General features: G+C 42.8%; 1 protein-coding gene across 7 annotated transcripts in view; it reads right to left on the bottom strand.

The window, feature by feature from the left end:
• The window catches only part of dati (zinc finger protein datilografo), a 169,018-nt gene that overhangs the window by 29,779 nt on the left and 118,587 nt on the right, over positions 1-20,652 (bottom strand). For all 7 annotated transcript variants that reach the window (XM_072299807.1, XM_072299806.1, XM_072299809.1 and 4 more), the window contains one exon: positions 10,141-10,325. In XM_072299807.1, coding sequence (XP_072155908.1) covers positions 10,141-10,325 — 185 coding nt within the window. The remainder of the gene's footprint in view (positions 1-10,140; positions 10,326-20,652) is intronic.

Below are 20,652 nucleotides of genomic sequence, written 5' to 3'. Positions count from 1 at the left end.
GCAATCAAGGCAGCATCCTAGGATCACCAGACACATTTTTGACATCCTAGGTACTAAAGCAGCATACAATTTTTTCCAGTGTAGAGTGAATAATCAGAGATGGATTTCTTACGTATCTATCTTTTTACAAGGACCGCGAGTGACGAAAAATCGCGGAAACGGGGCCCGGTTTCGGAGGAGAAAGAGGCGGAATCTGGAGTGGCGGCCGGACGCTCTGCTTGCGGGAGCGACGCGTCACGCGTGAGGGTATACGATTCGATTTTTAACCCTTTCGGAATAGTTTCAACCCTTCGTCTACGGGCGCGGGCAGATCCGAGTGGAGTGCTCCCCCTCGCCCTCAGTTATAATGAATCATGCGTCTACATGCATTATATTCTATTCTCTCTATCTCCTAGCCTCGAGCCCGCGTTAACTTGCGTGTATCTCTCTTTATGCGTGGATGTTGGTCAATGTTGATCCTCCAGCCTCGTTCGCCCTCAGTTGCCGGACTCGCAATTGAACTACAATTTCTCCATCATCGGTAAAAACACCTACGTCCATAGGGAAACTAATGGTGCATTCGTTGCTTCTCAACAGAGCCAAAAATTTAAGTTCCTCATTGCAAAACGAAGTTCAGGTCTTTGAATGTCTCAAAGCTAAAAAATTCTGTTCGAAGATCGGAACCACTGATTAACCTGATGGTTACATTTTAATTAATTTTTGACTTTATTTAATTGGTACTTTTTAAGAAAACTTCATAATTTTTAGGATAAAGATATTGTCGAGTGGTTACAGTGGTCATAATGGTTACGTGATAACGGCTGGGGTCAGGTCGCCACTCAATTTTTTACTTGTTTTTTTGTGTTTCTTGCAGCCGAAAATGAGCTGGTAACAGCTCGGAACGTCCTGCCTTTTAGTGTTTTTAATGTTTTAGCCTTGTTTACCCATGTTTTAATTCTCTCCTTCTTTATTGCTATTTTCGAGTCATTCTATGAGTTCAATGAATGTGCTTCTTAAAAAAGTTGTCAAAACGCACGTATAGATGTTGAAGCGACAAAACCCACGTATTTTCTAGCTTTCTTTCAAAAATTCCATTGTTACTGAAAGTAACTGTTTGACAAAATAATGTTAATTGCAATATGTTTTCAGGTTTCTAGGAAAAGCGTGTTAGTTTTTCTATCTCCGCCGTGAGAGGAGGAGATATACTATGGGACGGGGAATTTCACATTATTGCAAATTGAACTTCATACCCTTTCGACAAAATGATGTAACTCACAAGATTTTCAGGTTTCCAGCAAACTCTGTAAATTTCTCTCCCATCACCAAGAAAGGAGAAAAGGAAAACGGATACGACGTGACTCTAAACTCACGCTTTCGTAAATCTAGGCCCACGCAGTTTTCGGATTCGACCATTGAGCTCCAACTGTGGCAACGATGTCCAGCTTTGAGCCTATTCCAGTCCGGTCATTTACCCAACTATCCTTTAGTTTTATAAAATAGTCACCCCTACTGGCGCACTATCCCCCACCGCTCGGACCCCTTCACCAACCCCCACCCCGCGTGGTCGGACGTAGGCTCTGCAGATCCTGACCCCCACCAACCCCTCCCCTCCCCCTTTTGCCCTACCCCTCCCGCCCGCTGCCCCATACATTTGAGTCATGCATTAGTAAAGCTTCAATACGTCTCTAAATAATCATTAAGCTTTTAATATGCCCAACACTCGATTCGGGGTTAGTGCCTCTGGCTTTACCCCTCAAAAACTATCCGATTCGCGCTCGCCGTAATCTGCTACGAGAAAAATAAAGTGTCGCATTAAATAAACGCGTTTCGTCCGGACTCCCCGTCGAATAATCAATAATTGCTGATGAAACAGGGGGAAGTGAGGTCTCCCTAAAGTTCCTCTCTGAAGAAAGAAAAGCCCCCTCTCACGATCAGTTTTTTCGTCAGTCACGATGCGATGATGATTCTTTGTTTGCTAACTGCTCAATCCAGGGAGGTGTTTCATTATTATTTTTTATTTTTCCATACAAAAAGGAACGTTGGGTGCAGGTAGAGTATTTCTCGGTTGCGGATATTCGGAATCTCTACTGTAAATTTGTACTTAGTGAGGATATGATTGGGTGAATTTTCTCAGACGATTCGTTAAGCGCATTGTATGATCATAAAAAATGCTAAGGAGAATTAAATACATTTTTTTATCATAATAAGTGAAACGTTAGTGGGAATGCTGAAACACCGCAATCGAAAAAGGTCATTTCTGAATTCGACGCTCCAGTTCGTCGTTGTCCGCACGAACAAACGTAAATCCATTTCATTGTTACTAAAGCAAATCAATCAATTGAAATTTTAAAATGAGAATGACGGCTCAATTTCTGTACAAAAGTTTGCCAATTTTTGAGAACAATCCAACAAATAACCGTAAATCGTGCAGTAAGGAGTGCCAAACAGATTTCTGGTCGTGCAATTTGCATGTCGAAAGCTCGCAACTTTGAAATGCAGTTACATTTTCTTCGTTTGGAAAACGACGGATTACAACTATGTGTTCGATTGGTTCGCTAGAGGTAATATGCGAAGTTGTACAATCTGAGCAGCACTGTAGAGTTCTTACGTCGTTCCTGCAAAGAGCGTCTCGAAAGTCTTCCTATCGGCTACCGCGATGAGACACTAGTTCCGCGACGTATCCCTAAAATCTCCTCGAGAAACCGGGTGGAAATTAGCCGAACTGGTCCAATTAAAAACGGAGCCTCGCTTGACACGACGGAAAAGGAACAATTAGGCATACTCGAGGCGCGGCGATTCGAAGCAGCAAATAGCTGTTTATGGCCAATAAATGAGAGAACGGTCTTTTCAGAGGCACGAATCGCGCCGAAGATTGGCTACTTATTACGCGACTTGGTCACGTGCCAGAGATCAGCACGCGCTCTACCGTTCACACGCGGCGAGGGCATGTTCTCTCTCTGACTTACTCCTTGGAACACGGCGCTTAATGAGGGAGAGAGCTAGGTGCCAAAGTCACCTTGTGACCCCTCTCTCCGCTGGGGTTGCTTGTAAGAAAGTTCCTACTCACAACCAGGGACGAAATATTTTAGAGACTCCGCAGTAGCTATCACAATCCTGATTGAAATCTATTGCAGCATTCAAGATGCCAGCAGAACTTTTATTACCCTCACTTGCTTATACATCTGAAAGTAAGTAAATGTATATAGTTAAGGTACATTTTGCAATCGGGAACGACTATTTCTACCTCATTTTTTCCAGAGTCAACGAATGTGCTTTTATTTTCCAAACGCAGATGAGCACTTTCGTGTATGACCCACGAATTTTAGTTCTTTATTGCAAAATGCGCAGTCAAATTGGACTTTGAAAAACTGGAGTTGTACTGAGAAAAAAGTTAGCTCATGTGAACTGTAAGTACACTCTTGCTAACTTCTGCACTATTTGGTTGATGTAACCCTATGATTTTGGTTTTGGGAACGATATCCTCAGTTCATGCCCCCCAGCTTTCAAACCAAAACCAAACTAGAGACGGATCTCGGTTATGTGAACCGAGGATTCAGTGCCTAAAACCGAGAGAATAGTTTTACGGAATATTCTATACTCAATACATACAAATCAAGGAAGTTCTCAAGAAATTCTAAAGCGGTACCTTTATTTCATGCCTCTGATGTCAAAGCAAGGAGGTCGATAATATTTTTTCTATACTTCAGTTTCTAGCGGTTGTGTGGTTTTCTAAAAAATCGATACAGTTGAAATTTTGGTGAGCGAGTTTTTTTTTTCATCTCAACGGTGCTCTTCTTCCACGTCTTCGGGGAACTTAAAAACTCGCCTACATAGAAAACACCCGAACGCTCCTCTAACACGAACGTAAGAGCTTTCCCGCTCGCTTTGCAACGTGATTTTTGTACAGTTTCACCTCTTGGAAGTCCCTCCGAGTGGGCAGTATCTCTTACGCGCAACGGACTTATTTCACAAGACACCTGGCGGAGCGCGAGGTGTGAACCGAAGACAGGAGCGTAATGAGAGGCGGCGAGTCGCATTACGCTATTTGTTTATTCCATCGTTTCAATATGCACATGAGGCCGCGGCCGTCCCCGTCGCCAGCCGGCCGGAGCCCACGGGAGCCACCGACGGCAGGTATCCGAAAGAAATAAACACCGCTCTCGCACGTAAACACCTATCATTAAACAACCGCCGCCTTATCTCCGCATCTTAATTTAGGTTTTCAAATCGTATTTCTCGCCGTATTTATTGTCTTTTTTCTCATTCTTCGCTCTTTTCTATTGTTCCGCCCGCGATTCCGTCGGCCGTGAAAAATCCGCCCGCGCCGGCGCCGACTCCGCAATTTCCGTAAGTTCCGTAACGTTGGAATCCGCCGCGATCCCGGCGAAAATCGGCATCAGCGCCGGTCATCAACGATTCCATTTCCATCAGATTATTAATACCGTGTTTCGGAGCCAATCAGATGTGGGAGGGAAGCTACCGCCGTTTTGTTACCGGTAATTATGCCACACACCTCAGTGGAGATCGGCGAGAATAACGTAACGTCAACGAAAAATTGCTTGTGCTCCGGTGGTTTTTCCTCGGTGCGGTGGAGATAGCACATCGGTGGAGCCTTGTCCGCCATCCTTCGGCGGAAATCCAACCGCAGAAATTTCTGTTCGATTGCCTCTGATAAGAATGTTATTGTATTATTTCTTTCCGTCTTATTTTTCAAAATTCCCTGATTATTGGGTATTTTTAGTTTGAGTATCTTCAAATCCGAATCTTTTCCCGGGGGAAAAATCGTGGCATCTTTGACGGTGAACCGATAGTATCCAGGACCTTCATTTCGGCGATTCCTCTTCTTCTACCTTAAATATACAGGGCGTATTTATGCTAAAAGGAACTATGTCACACGCAGTTTTTATGTGCTTAGTTCCTTTTAGCATAATCACGTTTAGTTCGGATTCTTATCCTTTTTTTCCGTGTACTTCGCAAATTCAATAATTTTCAACGGGGAATTCACGTGCATCAAACTTCCGTGCTGAGGTAAAAAGCTCGACATTTTTCACCCCTTCGTTCTAGAGTATATCAATAAATTTTCCATTTGGCATCTGCGTAGTACATCAAACCGCGAGAAGGAAAGACGAAGGACCCAGGACGTCAACTGTGAAAAAAAGCGAATTACGAGCGAGGAACCCATTAAAAGGAGATTGTAACGATGTTTACACTTATAAAAATGAATTAAACACTCATCGTGCCGAGACAAACCCAGAAAATAATAATAAAAAATGTGCATCTCCTTTAATTTAAGGAGCCCCGGAGAAAAAATGAGCGGAAGGGTTGAGGGCTGAAAAAAGGGAAAGCGGTTTTACGAGGGGAGGCGCGACGCTAAGATATGACTCATTTTTTCTCCACTAATACTCAACCGTCCGCGGTTGGATGGATCCTTGGATGTTGGATGCGAACCAGTGGTGCCATCCGTCGAGATGTAATCGAGTTTTCCCGTGGGATTTTTTTCTCTCAGCCATTGCAAATGGCAACGGTAATTCGGTGGCTTTGAACTCCGCTCCTCACAGCACTTTTCATTCCAGTGCCAAATGGCGTCTCTTTCCTCGGTTAAAAGTTAATTTTTCTTACTCTAACGGATTTCACTGCTACCGTATTCTCCTGCGGTTTTTCGAATGTTATTTCGCATTTCGATTAACACTCTAAGGAGAGAAAAGCTATTTTGCGTTGTCAAATGTATCCTCGAGCTCATGGTTGCAATCTGATTAAAATTTTCCTAGATGCCGCAAAGAATTTTTATGGATTTTCATGAGTCTCGGTTATAAGGGACTTGAGAAATTTTGGACACAGACAACAGCTTTTTGATGGTAAATTTCTACTTGAAAATTTTCTCTTAAAATGTGTGTGGCCAGAGGCAAGATGGTAGGTCACATTCCATTCATCCTAACGACGGGGCGATGAGTGGTGTGTACAAAAGTTGGATCTCTTTCCGAGCGCGTGGAGACGATCTAAGTTGGTCGAATGGGACCTCGTTTCTTGAACCGATATTTTAAGACACTTGAATAGAAAACCTAACCCTAATTTGACGAAGTTCGACTTAACTTCCGACCCTACAAGATTATTTTATTGGTACCACGGGACAAATCTTCGATTGGGTAACTATTTCCGTACCGGAGATGCCGTATGGCCGACCTCGAGCATTGAGGGCGAAATGGAAATTTGCGTAACCTCCAACCTTTTTTTGTGTTAATTCCTTTTTCGTTTAATTTTCGATCTGCTATGAAAATTCACCGCAACGATCATCATTATGCGACAGTTAGTGTCGTTCCCCGATACCAAACACCGCCGCATCAATCACCTGCATAACTTGAATAGCCGATGCAGACTTCATAATATTTTGTCTCCAGATGCATCGAACCGTTTTCCGGTGGTGTTCGGTCCCTATAATCGATTTTTTTCGCAGCACATCGGTGAACGTTAAAAACGACCGGTGGACCCTCCGGAGGATATTACCGTTAGCCCCCGGAGAAAAACCGATATCCGAAAGACGGCCCGTATTAATTTTTAATTAGAGCCACCCTGACACAGTTGCCAAGTAGCACCGAAATAAATCGAATCCCATCGAGGTAGAAGCGAATTTGGCAGCGGCCGGGGCGGAAGGTGGGCCCATGGGCCCACAAGTTGCCAAATCGCGCTGAAAATACGCTAGTCACCTGAGAGTAAGGTTATTTTATGAGGTGATTTGGCATCATTGGCGCCGATCAATTTGTGCGGGAGATGGCGGGTGTCCTCCGTGACCAAAGTGACGACATATGCAAAGCGGCCCAGGCCCAGGCGAAGACCGGGACCGAGGCCGAGGGCCGCATGCCGGAGGACTCAACCCTCTCGAGCCGCCGAAAACTGGGTCACAAGGAACAGGAACAGAAAGACCCTCGGAAGTCCAAGGAACTTGGGGAGCTAGCTACCGCGCTGTTGCCAATTCGAGCAGCGCAACCGAAAGGGATTTCCGAGGAACAGCATGAGATCCTGGCGCATGCACATTATAGTGAAAAAGAAAACCTTTCGGTTATGAGGCCCTCTACCGCTCCTACAGCCGGGAATTATTTGATCTGCCGTTTAAAGCTATGGGAAAGGATCGATAAACAGGGTGTTTGCAACCAACAGCTTAATAATTGATTCTTTGCCATAGTTTCAAAGGAGGAAGTATCGATTATCGATCATTCACGCCTCGCCACTGATTTGAATTTGAGTTACTGGACGCTGGAAAAAAGTGTCTTGAATCCAGAGTTCAGACTCTAAAAAAATTTGACAAAATAAATTACTCTTATAATTCAATCCGATTTTTACTTGAATCAAATGCAAATCCGCTTAGATAAGGAGGTTTGGCTCTCGATTCAAGTAACAATTGTATTAAATCAAGGGCATTTTTCCTTGTTTCCCTCTGGATCCAAAAGACTTTTTCTAGTGAGCACAGCGAGATTTTAGAGTTATGAGTCCATTTCTCTTTACCTCACGTTTCTTTGACTCAGGGAAGCTAAACCGTCGCAAATATCGTCGCTTATTTACAGTAAGGGCATATGTCAATTTCCACATGATGAGACTCAGAATGCAGGGATTTATATGTAAAACAAGGCTTACGTGGAAATGGACATTTGACGTTTGACAATTGACGTGGAGTTGACCGTTTACGCAGCACCCGAGATGTCTTCATGACTTTATCTACGACGGGATTCAAGCGAGGCCGAAATTAAACTTTGTGAGGTGTCAGCGGCAACGCAAGATGCCGAAGCTACCCCGTTCCCGTCGCGGATTGGGTAATTACGAGGGTGTTTTCGGAGTTGAGACTCCTTTCAAGATACGGCCGCGCGTCTTACACACCCCATATAAACAGTCGATTCGCCCACCCCCCGCCCCGTTGCGCTCATACCGGGCGGAAGGGCGGGGGCGGGGAGGTTTTACGTCGCCCTACCTCAACAGGTCCTTCGCCTTGAACTTGCTTTCAAGTTTGATCTCAGTGAAACCGAAACCTAAACCGCAATTCAAATAGAACCGGAACATTTCTTCGCTCGTATATTTTCCTCAGGAGGATTCGCCCGAGGACTGTTCGAAATTCCGGTGTGAAACCTGGAGTGCATTTCACTCCAGCGGCTGATCACCTATCGAAATTGATAGACTTGTATTATGTTGCGTTAAAAGGCGCCATCACACCTACTTGAATCTCAATTTTAACCTAATTGGACCGACTAAATCTGCTCATCAGCACAAAACTTCAACGAAGACTCTGAATGGCGCGCCACGTGAATGTGCATCATTGCTGTGAGTACAAGGAAAACCAGTTCGCCTTCAATTTTTTGGATATGCAATACGGACATCCATCGAACACGAATAGTTGCATCCCAGACGCTAACATCAATCTCGTTCCATCATGCCAGTTCAGAAACCTCTTCGTCTCCTGCACCGTGAGGTTCTTAATCGTGAGTTCAATAAAAGCCAGTTCGCCTTCAATGTTTTGGATATGCAATACGGACATCCGTCGGACACGAATTGTTGCATCAAGGTGCTAGCATCAATCTCGTCCGATCACACAAGCTCAAAACGCCTTCCGTCTCTTGCGCCGTTACGCGATTAATGCGAGAGCCCCCCCCCCCCCCCCTTCTCACCCCAAGGGATTTTATCATTGCGAGAAAGATAGACAGCGAGTGATTATTAAAATTGATAGACAAATTGATAGAAAAATAAGACAACAAGGAAATAGAGGGAAGCCGTTATTACTTACCTGCTTTGTCCATTCATAGGATTGATCAATTTTCTGTTTGCCCGCTTTGTCCATAACTTTGTCTATCAATTTCAATAATCAGACCGCAGGGTGTGCAGAGTTACCAAATAACCCGAGTGAAACCAACTCTTTAAAGCGCAGTGGTATTAGAAAGGATCTCAAACCCCAAAAAGGGCAGATTCTTTTATTTTAACGAAATTAGCTCTGAGTAATGTTCCTCAGGAACGTTATCTTGGTCTTTGAACAAACGTTCCTTTTTCATCAAACCTCAAGCGTTACCTAAAAGACAAATTCTGGAGCTCTGACCATATCCAAGTACAACAACTTCGACGTTTGATAAAAACCCCTCTCGAAATTCAGCGGGGAACAGAGTAATAAGAGAGCACGGTAGAATCTAACACCTTCCGCTTGTTAATTTTATGCATATCAAAGCTAATGGACTTTTTTCCTTTCTGGTTCCCGATGGACGTTTAACGAGAAAAATATAGGTGGTATTGCAAACTGAAATCGGAGCCGGTTGGTGCTGCATTAATAGTTATTTAATACAGATATAAAATTAAAATGATCGTCTCCCTGCAAGGACTGTTTATGAGCTGGGGAACAAGTTTTATAACAGCTATTAGTAACAGCCGACCATTATCTTGAGCCATTAGTTACAATAGCCTCCGGCAAAGGTTAAAGGTAAGCTGAAATTATTGGGTGCGAGTATATGCGCGAATACTTTCGTTTCTGTTTAGGATTTCTTTCTCTTCGTCTATTTTTCACACACAGACCTACTCGCGGCGTACCTTTAAAATTTTTACTCCTCCTTCCGACGCTCTTATTCTCTACTCCAGTGTAATTTGTATTTTAAAATTTATTTCCTAAGAAAGTGAGATTTTTTGTAGCTACGATTCGTTTATTCAATTTTCAATTTAATTTAGAATAGTTTTAGGTTGAATCCATAGGAATTTATAGAGACTTACGGAAAATAATCGATAAATAGAGTGGTCGTAATGCACACCTAAATATTCGATTCTTCACCATGGGTTCAAATGCACTGGAAAAAAGCACATTGGATCTAGAGCCCAGACTCTTAAAAGCATCGACAAGAAAAAATACTCTTGATTCAATCGCAGATTTAAGCTTAAATCAAGAACCAAGCCTCTTAATTTGAGCAGATTTCCTTTTGATTTAAGCTTAAATCTGATTGAATCAAGAGTCATTTTTCTAGTCAATGTTTTTTTTCAAGAGTCTGGACTCCAGATCCAATGTGTTTTTTTTTTTTTCCAGTGTGGGGAAATATCGAGAATCGATCATTCGCGCTTCGCCGTTGATTTTGACGCGACCATTACAACTTTCCTTGACACAAAAAGAACCATTATGAGTTCATATTTAATAATGGAGGAGATATTTACCTTGGCTGTATGCGTTCGCAGACTCGACTCTGTGGCAAAGCCCTTGCCACAAATTGAGCAATGGAAAGGTCTGTTCTTTGCTCGTTCTACCTGGGCGTCGTGGTTCCGTAAGTGCTGCTGCAAATTCGATAGTTGGATGAAGGCGCGTCCGCAATCCTCTAAATGACATCGGTACGGTCGTTCACCTGCAAACACAAAAACAGAATACGTAAATGAAAAATATAAATTAATGTAAAATGACTTTAGAGAGTTAACGATCAGATTTGCCTAATATTGAGCGGTGACCGAAGAGTGGAACACTTGTCTTAGAAAACATAACCATATTCACAAAAACTCGCCTAGCAGAGTGCTTACCGAAACATTCATTAGGCAATTTTTTTTTTGGTTTTATGCTCAGCAGGTTGCTTATCAATCATTGGTAGGCGAAAAATAGCCTTGACCTCTAAACTCAACTGTTGCCCTACCCGATTACATCGCCTAGATTGTTAATTCTAAAAAGTACCGCCTCAGCGGGATGCTTGTTGAAATTGATATACACAGCTATAGACAAATAATACGAAAAGGATATGGAGGGATCTTATTGGTGGGAGCGGGTGGTTGTAACGGACAAGAAGGTAGATAATATAGACCAACTAACGGCGTCCCACGAGAGACCCTATAGTTGGTACATCAATTTCTTCTTTAGTCTATAGGAACCAACCATTTGAACCAATAGGATCGCTCCATACTCCCTATGTCTTCCTTGTTTATAGCTTTGTCTATCGGTTTTAACAATCAGGCTGCTGGTCACCAAGGCTGAGATCCAAAACTGCGTAACCAAGAAGTCCGGGTGCAAAAACTAGCTCCAAACCTCGAAAGAAAATTCGATTTAATCGGCTGGCTTCCGTCTAATCTGATTTTTGCTCCTACCGCATTCTCATCACGAAGTTGAGCACTCACCAAGATCGGTATCAGTGGACCGATTAACAACTCCATATCGGTGGCCGAACGCCGACCTTCATCGATGGAAATACTTTCTCACGTTTTCGCGCTATTCCGCGGGGGTTTTATTAATTAATCGAATCGATGAGGGTTCGCGACCGTTTTTTCCCCGGTGCTAATGAAAAAATTCAATTAAAAACCTCTGAGCAGATTCACAGTTAAGACGAGTACGCGCATGCGCGTGGACGGGTATGCGTTGGGAACCGGAGCCCGGAGAAAGGATTCCTGGGCAGGTAATGAGATTTTTGAAATAAATTAACATAACTCGTTTCTAAAACAAAAGAATATTAATTACTCAGTTGATAAAGAATATCTTGCTGCTACCGCGCACGGAGAGGAAGACGAAGATGCGTGTGAGTGTGTGTGTGCGCGCGGACGGGGACGAGGGGGAAAAAGATACAAAAAGAGTTAAAACAAAAGGTTACATGAAATGATCCCTCCTATCTGCGCTTCTTAGCGAAGGTTTAAAGAGCTGATGCCTTTTGTTTTAGCCCACTCGACTCCCGACTGATTTGCATGAGAAATGGACAGCGCGCCGTGAAAAAATGTAACGTGCCGTGCGGGATGAGCCTTGGATCTCATGGAGTTGGGTGCGTGCCAGGGTTCACGTTGAGGATAAAATGGCATTCTTTCGCTTCGCACTGTCCAAATAATTCAGGGATCTCAATTTTTCACACATCTTCACTTCCGCCTAGGGGTAAAAAATTTTAAAAAGGGGGAAACAGGTTCGAGGAGCGTAACTGTAAAAGTCGCGGATGTCTCCTTTGCTTGTCACAATAAATGTCGGAGGGAAGGTGCGAAATAGTCGTGGTCTTGTTTTGAATCTTATTCGAGTTTCGTAAGCTTATTTGGATCGCATTCAGCAAAAAGGAACCGGCGCGATTGCAGTGTGGTAGAAATGTTGCGTCTTCTTAATTCGTCGCTTGGCTGACATAAGGGCATAACTACACTTTGAGATGAGCCCGGAAAAGCATTGAATTGTATCGAAGACAGTGCTCATGGCAGAGTATAGTTACGCCCTTATGTCAGGTAGGCGACGAATTATCTGAAAAATCTCCCAAAGCAAATAGTTTTCGCTTCCCACCAAGGAAATTGCTAATTTTAAAGGAAAATAATTGCGTACATTTTAATACTGCACATTTATTAAGAATCGTCAAAAGTAAAGAAGAAGTTGCACGATTTTGAAAACACTGTAATGGTGAATTTGCAAGGGTCTAAAATTTGATGAATTTCGTGTTTAAGTGGAATCTACTGAGTGAACTGAACACAAGATACCCTTCATCCATAAATTAAGCAATTATTAGAGGAGATATGGCAAAATAACCGATTCTGCTAAAATACACGCGTTTAAATGGGAAATGCCGCCAGATGACGTCACTAGGCGGTGCATTCTCTCACTTTTGAATACATTTTCAAAGCATTTACCATGTCAGAAGAAAAATATAAAAAAAACTGTGAAATCAGCTCTTTAAGCACTTTCAGATGAAGCAATAAAAAATGTGCGTGCAAATTCTCTTAATGCATGGATTTATCGAACTATTGAATCTTTTGGTTCATGTTACATTCTTTGTGAACTTCTGTGAGTCTCCTGTGAGTCTCTGACGAAAGAACTTTTATTTATAATGGAAACTGTACATTTAAATTGAGAATTTTCACCTTCCAAGTATAAAGCTCAGGGTTTCTTGTCGAGAGAATGAGGAGGGTTTTAATCTTTTTGATATAATTTTAATTGCTTTATGAGAATGATTGCGGTCAGTGATCTGTGCACTTTCTTTTGAAACTGAAAAATAGGCATCTAATTTCCAGGGTATCGGCACCTACTTTCAAACAGAGCAAATTAATTCATCCTAAAATTATTCATAAATATTTCCCTTTCTAGCGGCTCGGCGAGATGGCTCCAATCGCGGCAAATTGTGAATAATGAAATGCGCCATCATCGTACCGCAAAAGCCTCAAATGGTCTCGAAGGAAAGTAAATAGCCGGTTGGTGAGGCATTAATGTATTCCTATCACGTTTTATTGGTTCTTCCGAAGAGAAATGGAGGGGCTCAGTGGCGGGAAAAACGGAAAAAGAGGGCTTCGGAAAAAAGAAAAAAAACTGAAAAGAAGGTGCTGAGGGAGGTAATTGACTTTACTTCATAAAATAAATGGTGCATCAAGATTTTCTTCCGCGAGGAGATAAAAAGTGCCCGCCAATGGAAAGAAGGGGGCACTCTTACGATTCTTACAGGCTGAAGAGGTAGAAAAATAAGTGCAAATAAGCGCGCAGAAACGGCTCTGCAAAAGCTCCAGTTCGAATTTTTTCGTGTCAGGACCAATAATCTTAAGTGTATCTTTTCGAGCAGATTGAGTTTGAAGTTGGTTAGATGCCGAATTCGATTTTAGGAGCCAGATAACTGATTCCAATTGATTTCTTTGAAAATCGCTAATCCTTCGCAAAAGATACTGAATAAACATCCGTTAAATATTACCCTAACAGATTACTCTTTAACGCTGGCTCAATATTTCCGCAATATTGGGAGAATAAATTTAACAATCTTGCGTAAATGTTAAATGAGAATGTAATATTATCTGATTATGTTTGCCTCAACCGAGTAAAAGTTTAGGTACATACATAACTTCATTCCAACGTATAAAATCGCCAACAATTTTTGTTATTATTATTTTTTTAAAATAAATCGAGGCAAAATATCTCCTTGACATGTTCGTTGAATAGTTTTTAAATTGGAAAGACATAATTCACAGACAATTGCGAGGCAAACTATATGTCGGTTTTCTCGTAAAAAATTAATATATTAGCGGATATTTGCAATTTCACAATCGGAGGAATTAATTTTTCGTTTTTAGCGATCAATATTCCAATATTTTCGTCACCAAATTTGCTGTGAATCCGGCAACCTCGCATCGGGGCAGAATACACACATTAGATCGAAATAATATTAACCAAACGACAACGATGAGTGCCGTGCCGAGTTGATAGGTGAACGAATCGATATAAATTAGCCATCGAGGGAAATTATTTATTTCCGCAAAGTGGAAAAGTTTTTTCATGCTCTCCTTTTAAAAACACATAAAACGGGCTCCGAGAAGCGCCGAGCTCGCCCGGCGGACAAAACAGCGTAACTCTAAGGCGATCTCTCGGTCGGATACGCGGTTTTTCCCGCGCACGGCAGTGCATTTCGAACATCTTATAAACATGCATGGGTAGCCGAGGAGCACGACCGATCCGGAATAAAAAGAACAATAAATAAGTTGAGAAAATGGCTTCGGATTTGAGTAAAGGTCGCCTATTATCGACCCCCCTCTCTTCGCTATTCTTTTCCGAAGTACATAGGGATAACAAATCCGCCGCCCATCGTTGCGAAATCTTATTGTTTCGCGAGAATTCGATTCTTCTATCAATAATATTTGGACGGGTTCAATTAGAATCATCTACGAGCTGATAATAGTTGGAATTGATAGACAAAGCGATGGACAAAGAGAAAATCGCTGGGAAAAAAACACACTGGATCTTGAGTCCAGACTCTTGAAAACATTGACAAGAAAAATACTCTTGCCTCAACCGGATTTTTGCTTGAATCAAAAGGAAATCCGCTTAAATTAAGAGGCTCGGTTCTTGATTTAAGCTAGATTCTGATTGAATCAAGAGTACTTTTTCTCCTAGATGTTTTTAAGAGTCTGGACTCCAGATCCAATGTGTTTTTTTTTCCAGTGATGGAGCGATCCTAAAGGTGGGGTCGAGTGGTTACAATGGACAAAGGCGAGGTATATAACTGTAACGGCAACCTACGAGAGCATATTTAGTCCATCACATTCCCTCTTGGCCTATGCATCCGCAAGATTCAAACATAGGATTCTTCAATTCATCCCTTGTCTATCAATCTCAACGATCAGCTCGCAGTCCACATTAGTCATAGCCATGAAGTTTTTTTGGGGACCTTTCGTATTAAAACGTCAGTGCGCCGATATTTATATTAGCGCCTTGATGCAACATTACGTGTTCGACGGATGTCCGTATTGCATAGCCAAAAAATTGAAGGCGAAATAGTTTTCACTGAACCCACCATTAAGTACCTCTTGATGTAAGAGCCGGAAAGCATTCTGAACTTATGCGTGATGGGTAAAAATGTAAAAATGAATTACTTTATGTAAAAATTTAGTCAAATATGCTTTACAAACGACGGGTCATAGCAGTTGTAACAATAAATCACTCCGGATAGTGTCATCCAGCATAAACGCAACCAATTTGGCAACGTTGAGATGAAGTTACGTTCCTTTTTCTGATGCCGCAATTACACGCTGAATTTGGCAGCTGAATGTGGCAGTCAGCGCTCAACAGCTGAAATTCCACTAATTCGAGTTATTTTCATCCAAATGTGTATCAAATCTTTTCGAATAGTTCAGACAAATCCGACATTATCCGATGGTCGCTGAGAATCGTTGCTGAATTTTGCGCGTCACGCGCAAAATTCAGGCATCGGTCCGATGACTTCCACATTCAAGCCACTTTCAGCTCCCACATTCAGCGTGTGATTGCGGCATGAGAAACGACGGGTAGTGCCCAACCGGTTGGATCCCGGTGACCGCCCCGACACGACGTGATGCGACGCGACGTGACGTCCCGGAGGCCGGAAAAATAAAAACCCAGATTTACACCCGGGATTCTGGACAAGCGACAAGGGCTTCCTCCGGGTCCGGGGGCAAAAAAAAGGGATTTCTGCCGGGGCCCGGTAGCCGGGCGCAAGACTAGTGGCAGGAACTATAACTCGGAAGAAGGACACGCGGGACTTGGCCCAGAAGGCTACCATTAATCGGAGGGTGATAGTTTCCCGCCCCCGATTTGGACACGCCCGTCGAGCCCGGGCGACCCCCTCCCCCAACCTCCCCCCACCCCCCGTCGCGCACGAAGGGGAGGCTCTCGCGAACTGTCAAGGCTGGTGATGTCGCAATTTTCACACACGTGAAATCCCCGTTGCCAAACTTCGCTCGTCTAGCATTCCCGTTTCATTTAGAGCACCGATACCTGCTCTCCGCAGTTAAAACGTCGTAGATCCATTAAAAATGTTATATTTTTCTTCTACACGTACTAATTCATTATAAAAATACCTAATGACCTCAATGCTTCACTTATTCATTTTGAGTTTCTTACGGTATGCCGGAGTTGACTTAAAAAAATAAAGCATAAACGATTGTTGACTATCTGGTAAAACAGCATTTTCCTGGGAAAAAATTGCAAAAATGTTGATTGGAAATACTGTGACTGTACTGGTGTTTTTTACTTTGAACGGCAGATATAGGGAGAGCACGATATGAATTGCCTTCTTACGCTCTACAGACGCATCTAGGGGTTACTGGGACTTCGGCCATCTATGGCTGTTCGCAGTTTTAAGTCAAATCAAAAGGTTACCTTTTAATCATAATTAGATCTGTTTTCTTTTTACTCCTCAATAAACAGAGGCAGTATTTTATTAGTCAAAATGAAAAAATTAATACTCAAATGCAGCCTTAAATTGGTCTTACATGTGTAATGTGAGAAAAGACGTCCGTAAGAATCTGTGCCTTCAATTTTTAGAGTAGGCAAGATTGACTACGCCCAAGCACGAATAGTTATCTCATTCATGTAGCTTGGTTCCTTCGGTGTTTTATTCCGATAGTCAGAGAACACATAATTGGACTACGTTTTAAAACGTCAACCCCATTATCTCTGGCTTATTTCAGAAATTATATATTTGCCATCGGTTTCAGAGAGGAGCTTTTATAAGTTAGAGGGGAAAATGGCTCCTTGTCGCAAAATGGAGGCTAGTAATTATAATCAAAGCTACGATACCGTCTGCTTCGTTCTGAGACATAGCAGACTTTCCATAAAATGAATACTGACCGATCATCCTAATTTTCAATATTTTGATTGTATTCTTTTCCATCGTTCAAATTAATTCGCAAAAAAGTGTATGAATGAGACTTAAAAGTGGCTCTTGGTCGCAAAATGAAGTTTAATGAGTAAAGACGAAACTATGATACCGGTCACTTCGTTCAGAGACGTATTAGACTTTCTATCACATGAACGCCTACCATATTTATTTTTCAAAATTTCGTGTGTATTCTTTCTTTCCGTTCAAGATAATTCTTCAATATTTTCATACCCCTCCCCCTGAAATCAGCGGAGCTTTCTGAAAAGGCAACGCAGGCTGGAAACTATCGAATATCCAAAGCTTTGCACGCAGCAGCGGCATAGACAAAAGGCTTAACCGAGCCCAGTTAGCATGCCCCTCCCCCTCCCCTCCGCCGAGCCCGCTCCCCCTCCCCCACGGTCGGCAACCCCCAACCCCTCGCGCTGCACTGCACTTGCATGGCCGGCACAATGCAGCCGCTGGATGCAGGAAAAAATCGAACTTTATTTCGACTGGCCGAGTCGCTTCGATCGATTATTGGTCTTGGCCGGTGAGTGCTGAATTCATTGCAGCTAGTGAAAGTTCCAACGAGATCATGTCTCTGCCGTTTTACCAAGGGTGCGCTTCCTTTAAATGTAGTACGTAAATTTAATATTTGAGAAGATGGACCTTATGCGCTGTCTGAGTGAAAAATTGTATGAGACGAAGTCTTTGTTCTTTGTAAAATTAGCTTTATAAAGCCTATTAAAAATTGTTCACCCCTCTCGAATTTGTCAGAAATTTACTCGGCTACAACTTTGCTAATAACTAATTTTCCGTTCCCACGAATATTAAGTTATTTATTCTCAGAAAAGCGAGTAAAAACGCGATTTTCGGCAGTTTTCCGGAAAACACACAAGGCGGATTTGGTGGGAAGTATCAAATTCGGATTCAGCGCCCAAAAATACTTTAGAATCAGCTTTAACCTCTTTTAACCTCTTTTTTGCATTCATAAACTCCTATTGTTACTGGACTACTGCCTCGGTAACACAAAGTACATCTGAACCGAGTATTGAAACTTCATTTGAGGAGAAGGGTACGATTCTCAGTGCAAAATCAAGAAAAAAGTTTTCAGCACCTGCCTAGGTTTAAAGCTCCCACCCTATCAGCTAGTAACGCTAGCTCCATTTTGTTACGAATATTTTTCTTATGACCATGTTTTTCTCAGTGGAAAGCGCAGATCATCCTGTTAATCTATAACATTCGGACTCTAATTTCTTCGTTTTTACCCTTGCACTGAAATTTACAGCTATTTCTTTCATCAAATACTTCACTTCATCAAAAATCCATTGAATTTCGAAGTTGTATTTTGAAATTTTACTGTTCGACTTTTAATAAGTTGATCCGTAGACCTCTTCTAGCCTGACCCGACAAAGCCACAAATACAAATGTACGTTCCTTCAACCCCTTGGAAATTTTCTGCATACATCCAATCCTCGAACGCGTCAACACTCAAGAAATGATAGCTTTCTATTACGACACGAGAAGAAAATTTGCGACCGGATGCTCGTCCCGGAGGAACAGGAGATCTCGAGCTTGCTCACAGGAGGTGACAGACCCCTCCCCCCTCCTCCCACCCCCTTTCCCTGAGTTCCCGGCTCCCGTCAGAGTCCAGGTAAATCCGATAAATAAATAAACCTACGCCTCGCTCGCGCAAAGGAGGGATTTTATTTTTCGCTTCGATCCCGAACGAGATAAGTGGCGCGGGGGGCAGGAGCGGGGGGGGGGGGGCGAACAGGGAGCAAACTGCAAACATCATCGCGGGGGGATAACAAGTTCGCGCGCGACTCCCCGGTTTATGTAGGACTATGCAGTTACGCCCTTTTTGCCGCCGACCGCGATTTATTGCGGCGACGAAAAAGGGGGAGGCGGCTGACACCTGGACCGCGGGGGGGGGGGGGGGGGCTCGTGGAAGAATTCGGTTTTTCACCCGCGCGTTTCGTTTCCTCCGCGGAGCCGCGGAAACGCTCTTGAAGCGAGGTTGCCGTTTTTCGGATGGAAAACACGTATTTGGTACGGTTTGTACGGTAACTCCCCCCCCCCCCCCCACTCTGCCAAATGAACGACACCGGTTAAGGTGTTGATTTTGTGCTGATTATGTGAGGACTGATACTGAACCTGCTCAACTTAACAACATTTCACTGAAGACTCTAAAAAGCGCGCGTTGGGCACAATCAAAACCAGTGCGCCTTCAATTTGTCATATATGCAACACGGACATCCGTCGAACACGAATAGTTGCATCCAGGTGCTGCATTGATCTCGGTGCAATGACTATTGGTAAGGGAGTTCCCCAAGGAATTCATGATTTAGACAAGGTAGACAGAGGGCTGATTTTTTTAAAATAATAGACAAAGTAGTGGACGAAGAAGACCCGAAAGAAATTGAAGCGATTCTGTTGGTTGGAACGGTTTTACAGACTAATTACAAGGGGGGAAGTAGTGGGCCAACAATACGATCTCTCGTGGGTTACTGATAGTTTGTGTATTACTTACTGCCTTTGTCCACTGCAACCATTCACTTCCACGAATGTGATCGATCTGTCTTTACTTGTCTATCGCTTTTTCTATCGGTTTCGATTAATAGGCCGCTGGTTCTATAGTCATCAGGAGATTTCCAACATTCATTGCTGCTATGGAAAAACCAAATGGCCAATATTTTTGGGAAATTGGCAATGTCGGTCTCGTGACTCGGACGTCGCCAACACGTTTTTCCGCGGTTATGACTCAGACGACGCGATGCTGCTTTTAATTCCCCCGCTGCCTGTTTCGGTTTCCTTCCGAGGTTTCTTGTTTTTTTTTTATTTATTTGTTCATTTAATTATTTATTATTAACTGATTTTAAACTTATTAGTACTGAAATACGCAATTCTGTAGTTTCGCCACAGATCTGTTGAAATTTTGTAACGTCGAGACGTAGTTACTTGCCTCCGGCAAAAAGGAAAAACCGTCTAAGAGTTCTCATTCGTCCTCGATCCCAAAGTCATATATTTTCCGTTTCTTGTATTTCTTTCTTTTCCCTTTTTCTTCGCGAGAGCGTCTGAGGGATTTTTTCCCTGTTCCCTCGGCAGCAGCGAGAGAACAGGGCTCTGAGATATCGGCGGGGGCCCGTAACACGGGAAGTGTTTGCATACTTCCTACTCGCGTAAATAACACGGATGTGTTCCGGTGTTTTCTTGACTTTTCACCGCCCAGGCCTCCAGCTGCGTGCACTCAGCCAGACCGCAACGGACGCTCGTCGGCCTAATCATTGTATCAACCATATTTTTGTCTGGCCTCTCTCCGCCTCTTTTTTCACTCTCATTCTTCAAGGAAAATTGTCTCTGTATTAAAATGAAACGCTCCTTTTGTTCGGATGTTTTTTTGCCAACTCGGAACATTATAGCGATGAAGAGTACGAGGAGAGAGGAAAGTCAGGTTCATAATGGACACCAATTTTCGGTCTTAAAAACCGAAGTTTGGTTCACTTAACTGGAATCCAGTTCCTGATATGGATTGCATTTTGCAGAAAGGAACCAAGAGCATTCCAATGATGCTGGAATTGTGCAACCATGCTATAAAATTACTGAAAACATGCAAAAAATCAAATTTACAAGGATAATATTT

The sequence above is a fragment of the Bemisia tabaci genome, chromosome 4 (genome assembly GCF_918797505.1).
Source record: "Bemisia tabaci chromosome 4, PGI_BMITA_v3".
NCBI lineage: Eukaryota > Metazoa > Arthropoda > Insecta > Hemiptera > Aleyrodidae > Bemisia > Bemisia tabaci.
Note: the sequence above shows the minus strand (reverse complement) of the source record. Positions and strands in the feature narration are given on the sequence as shown.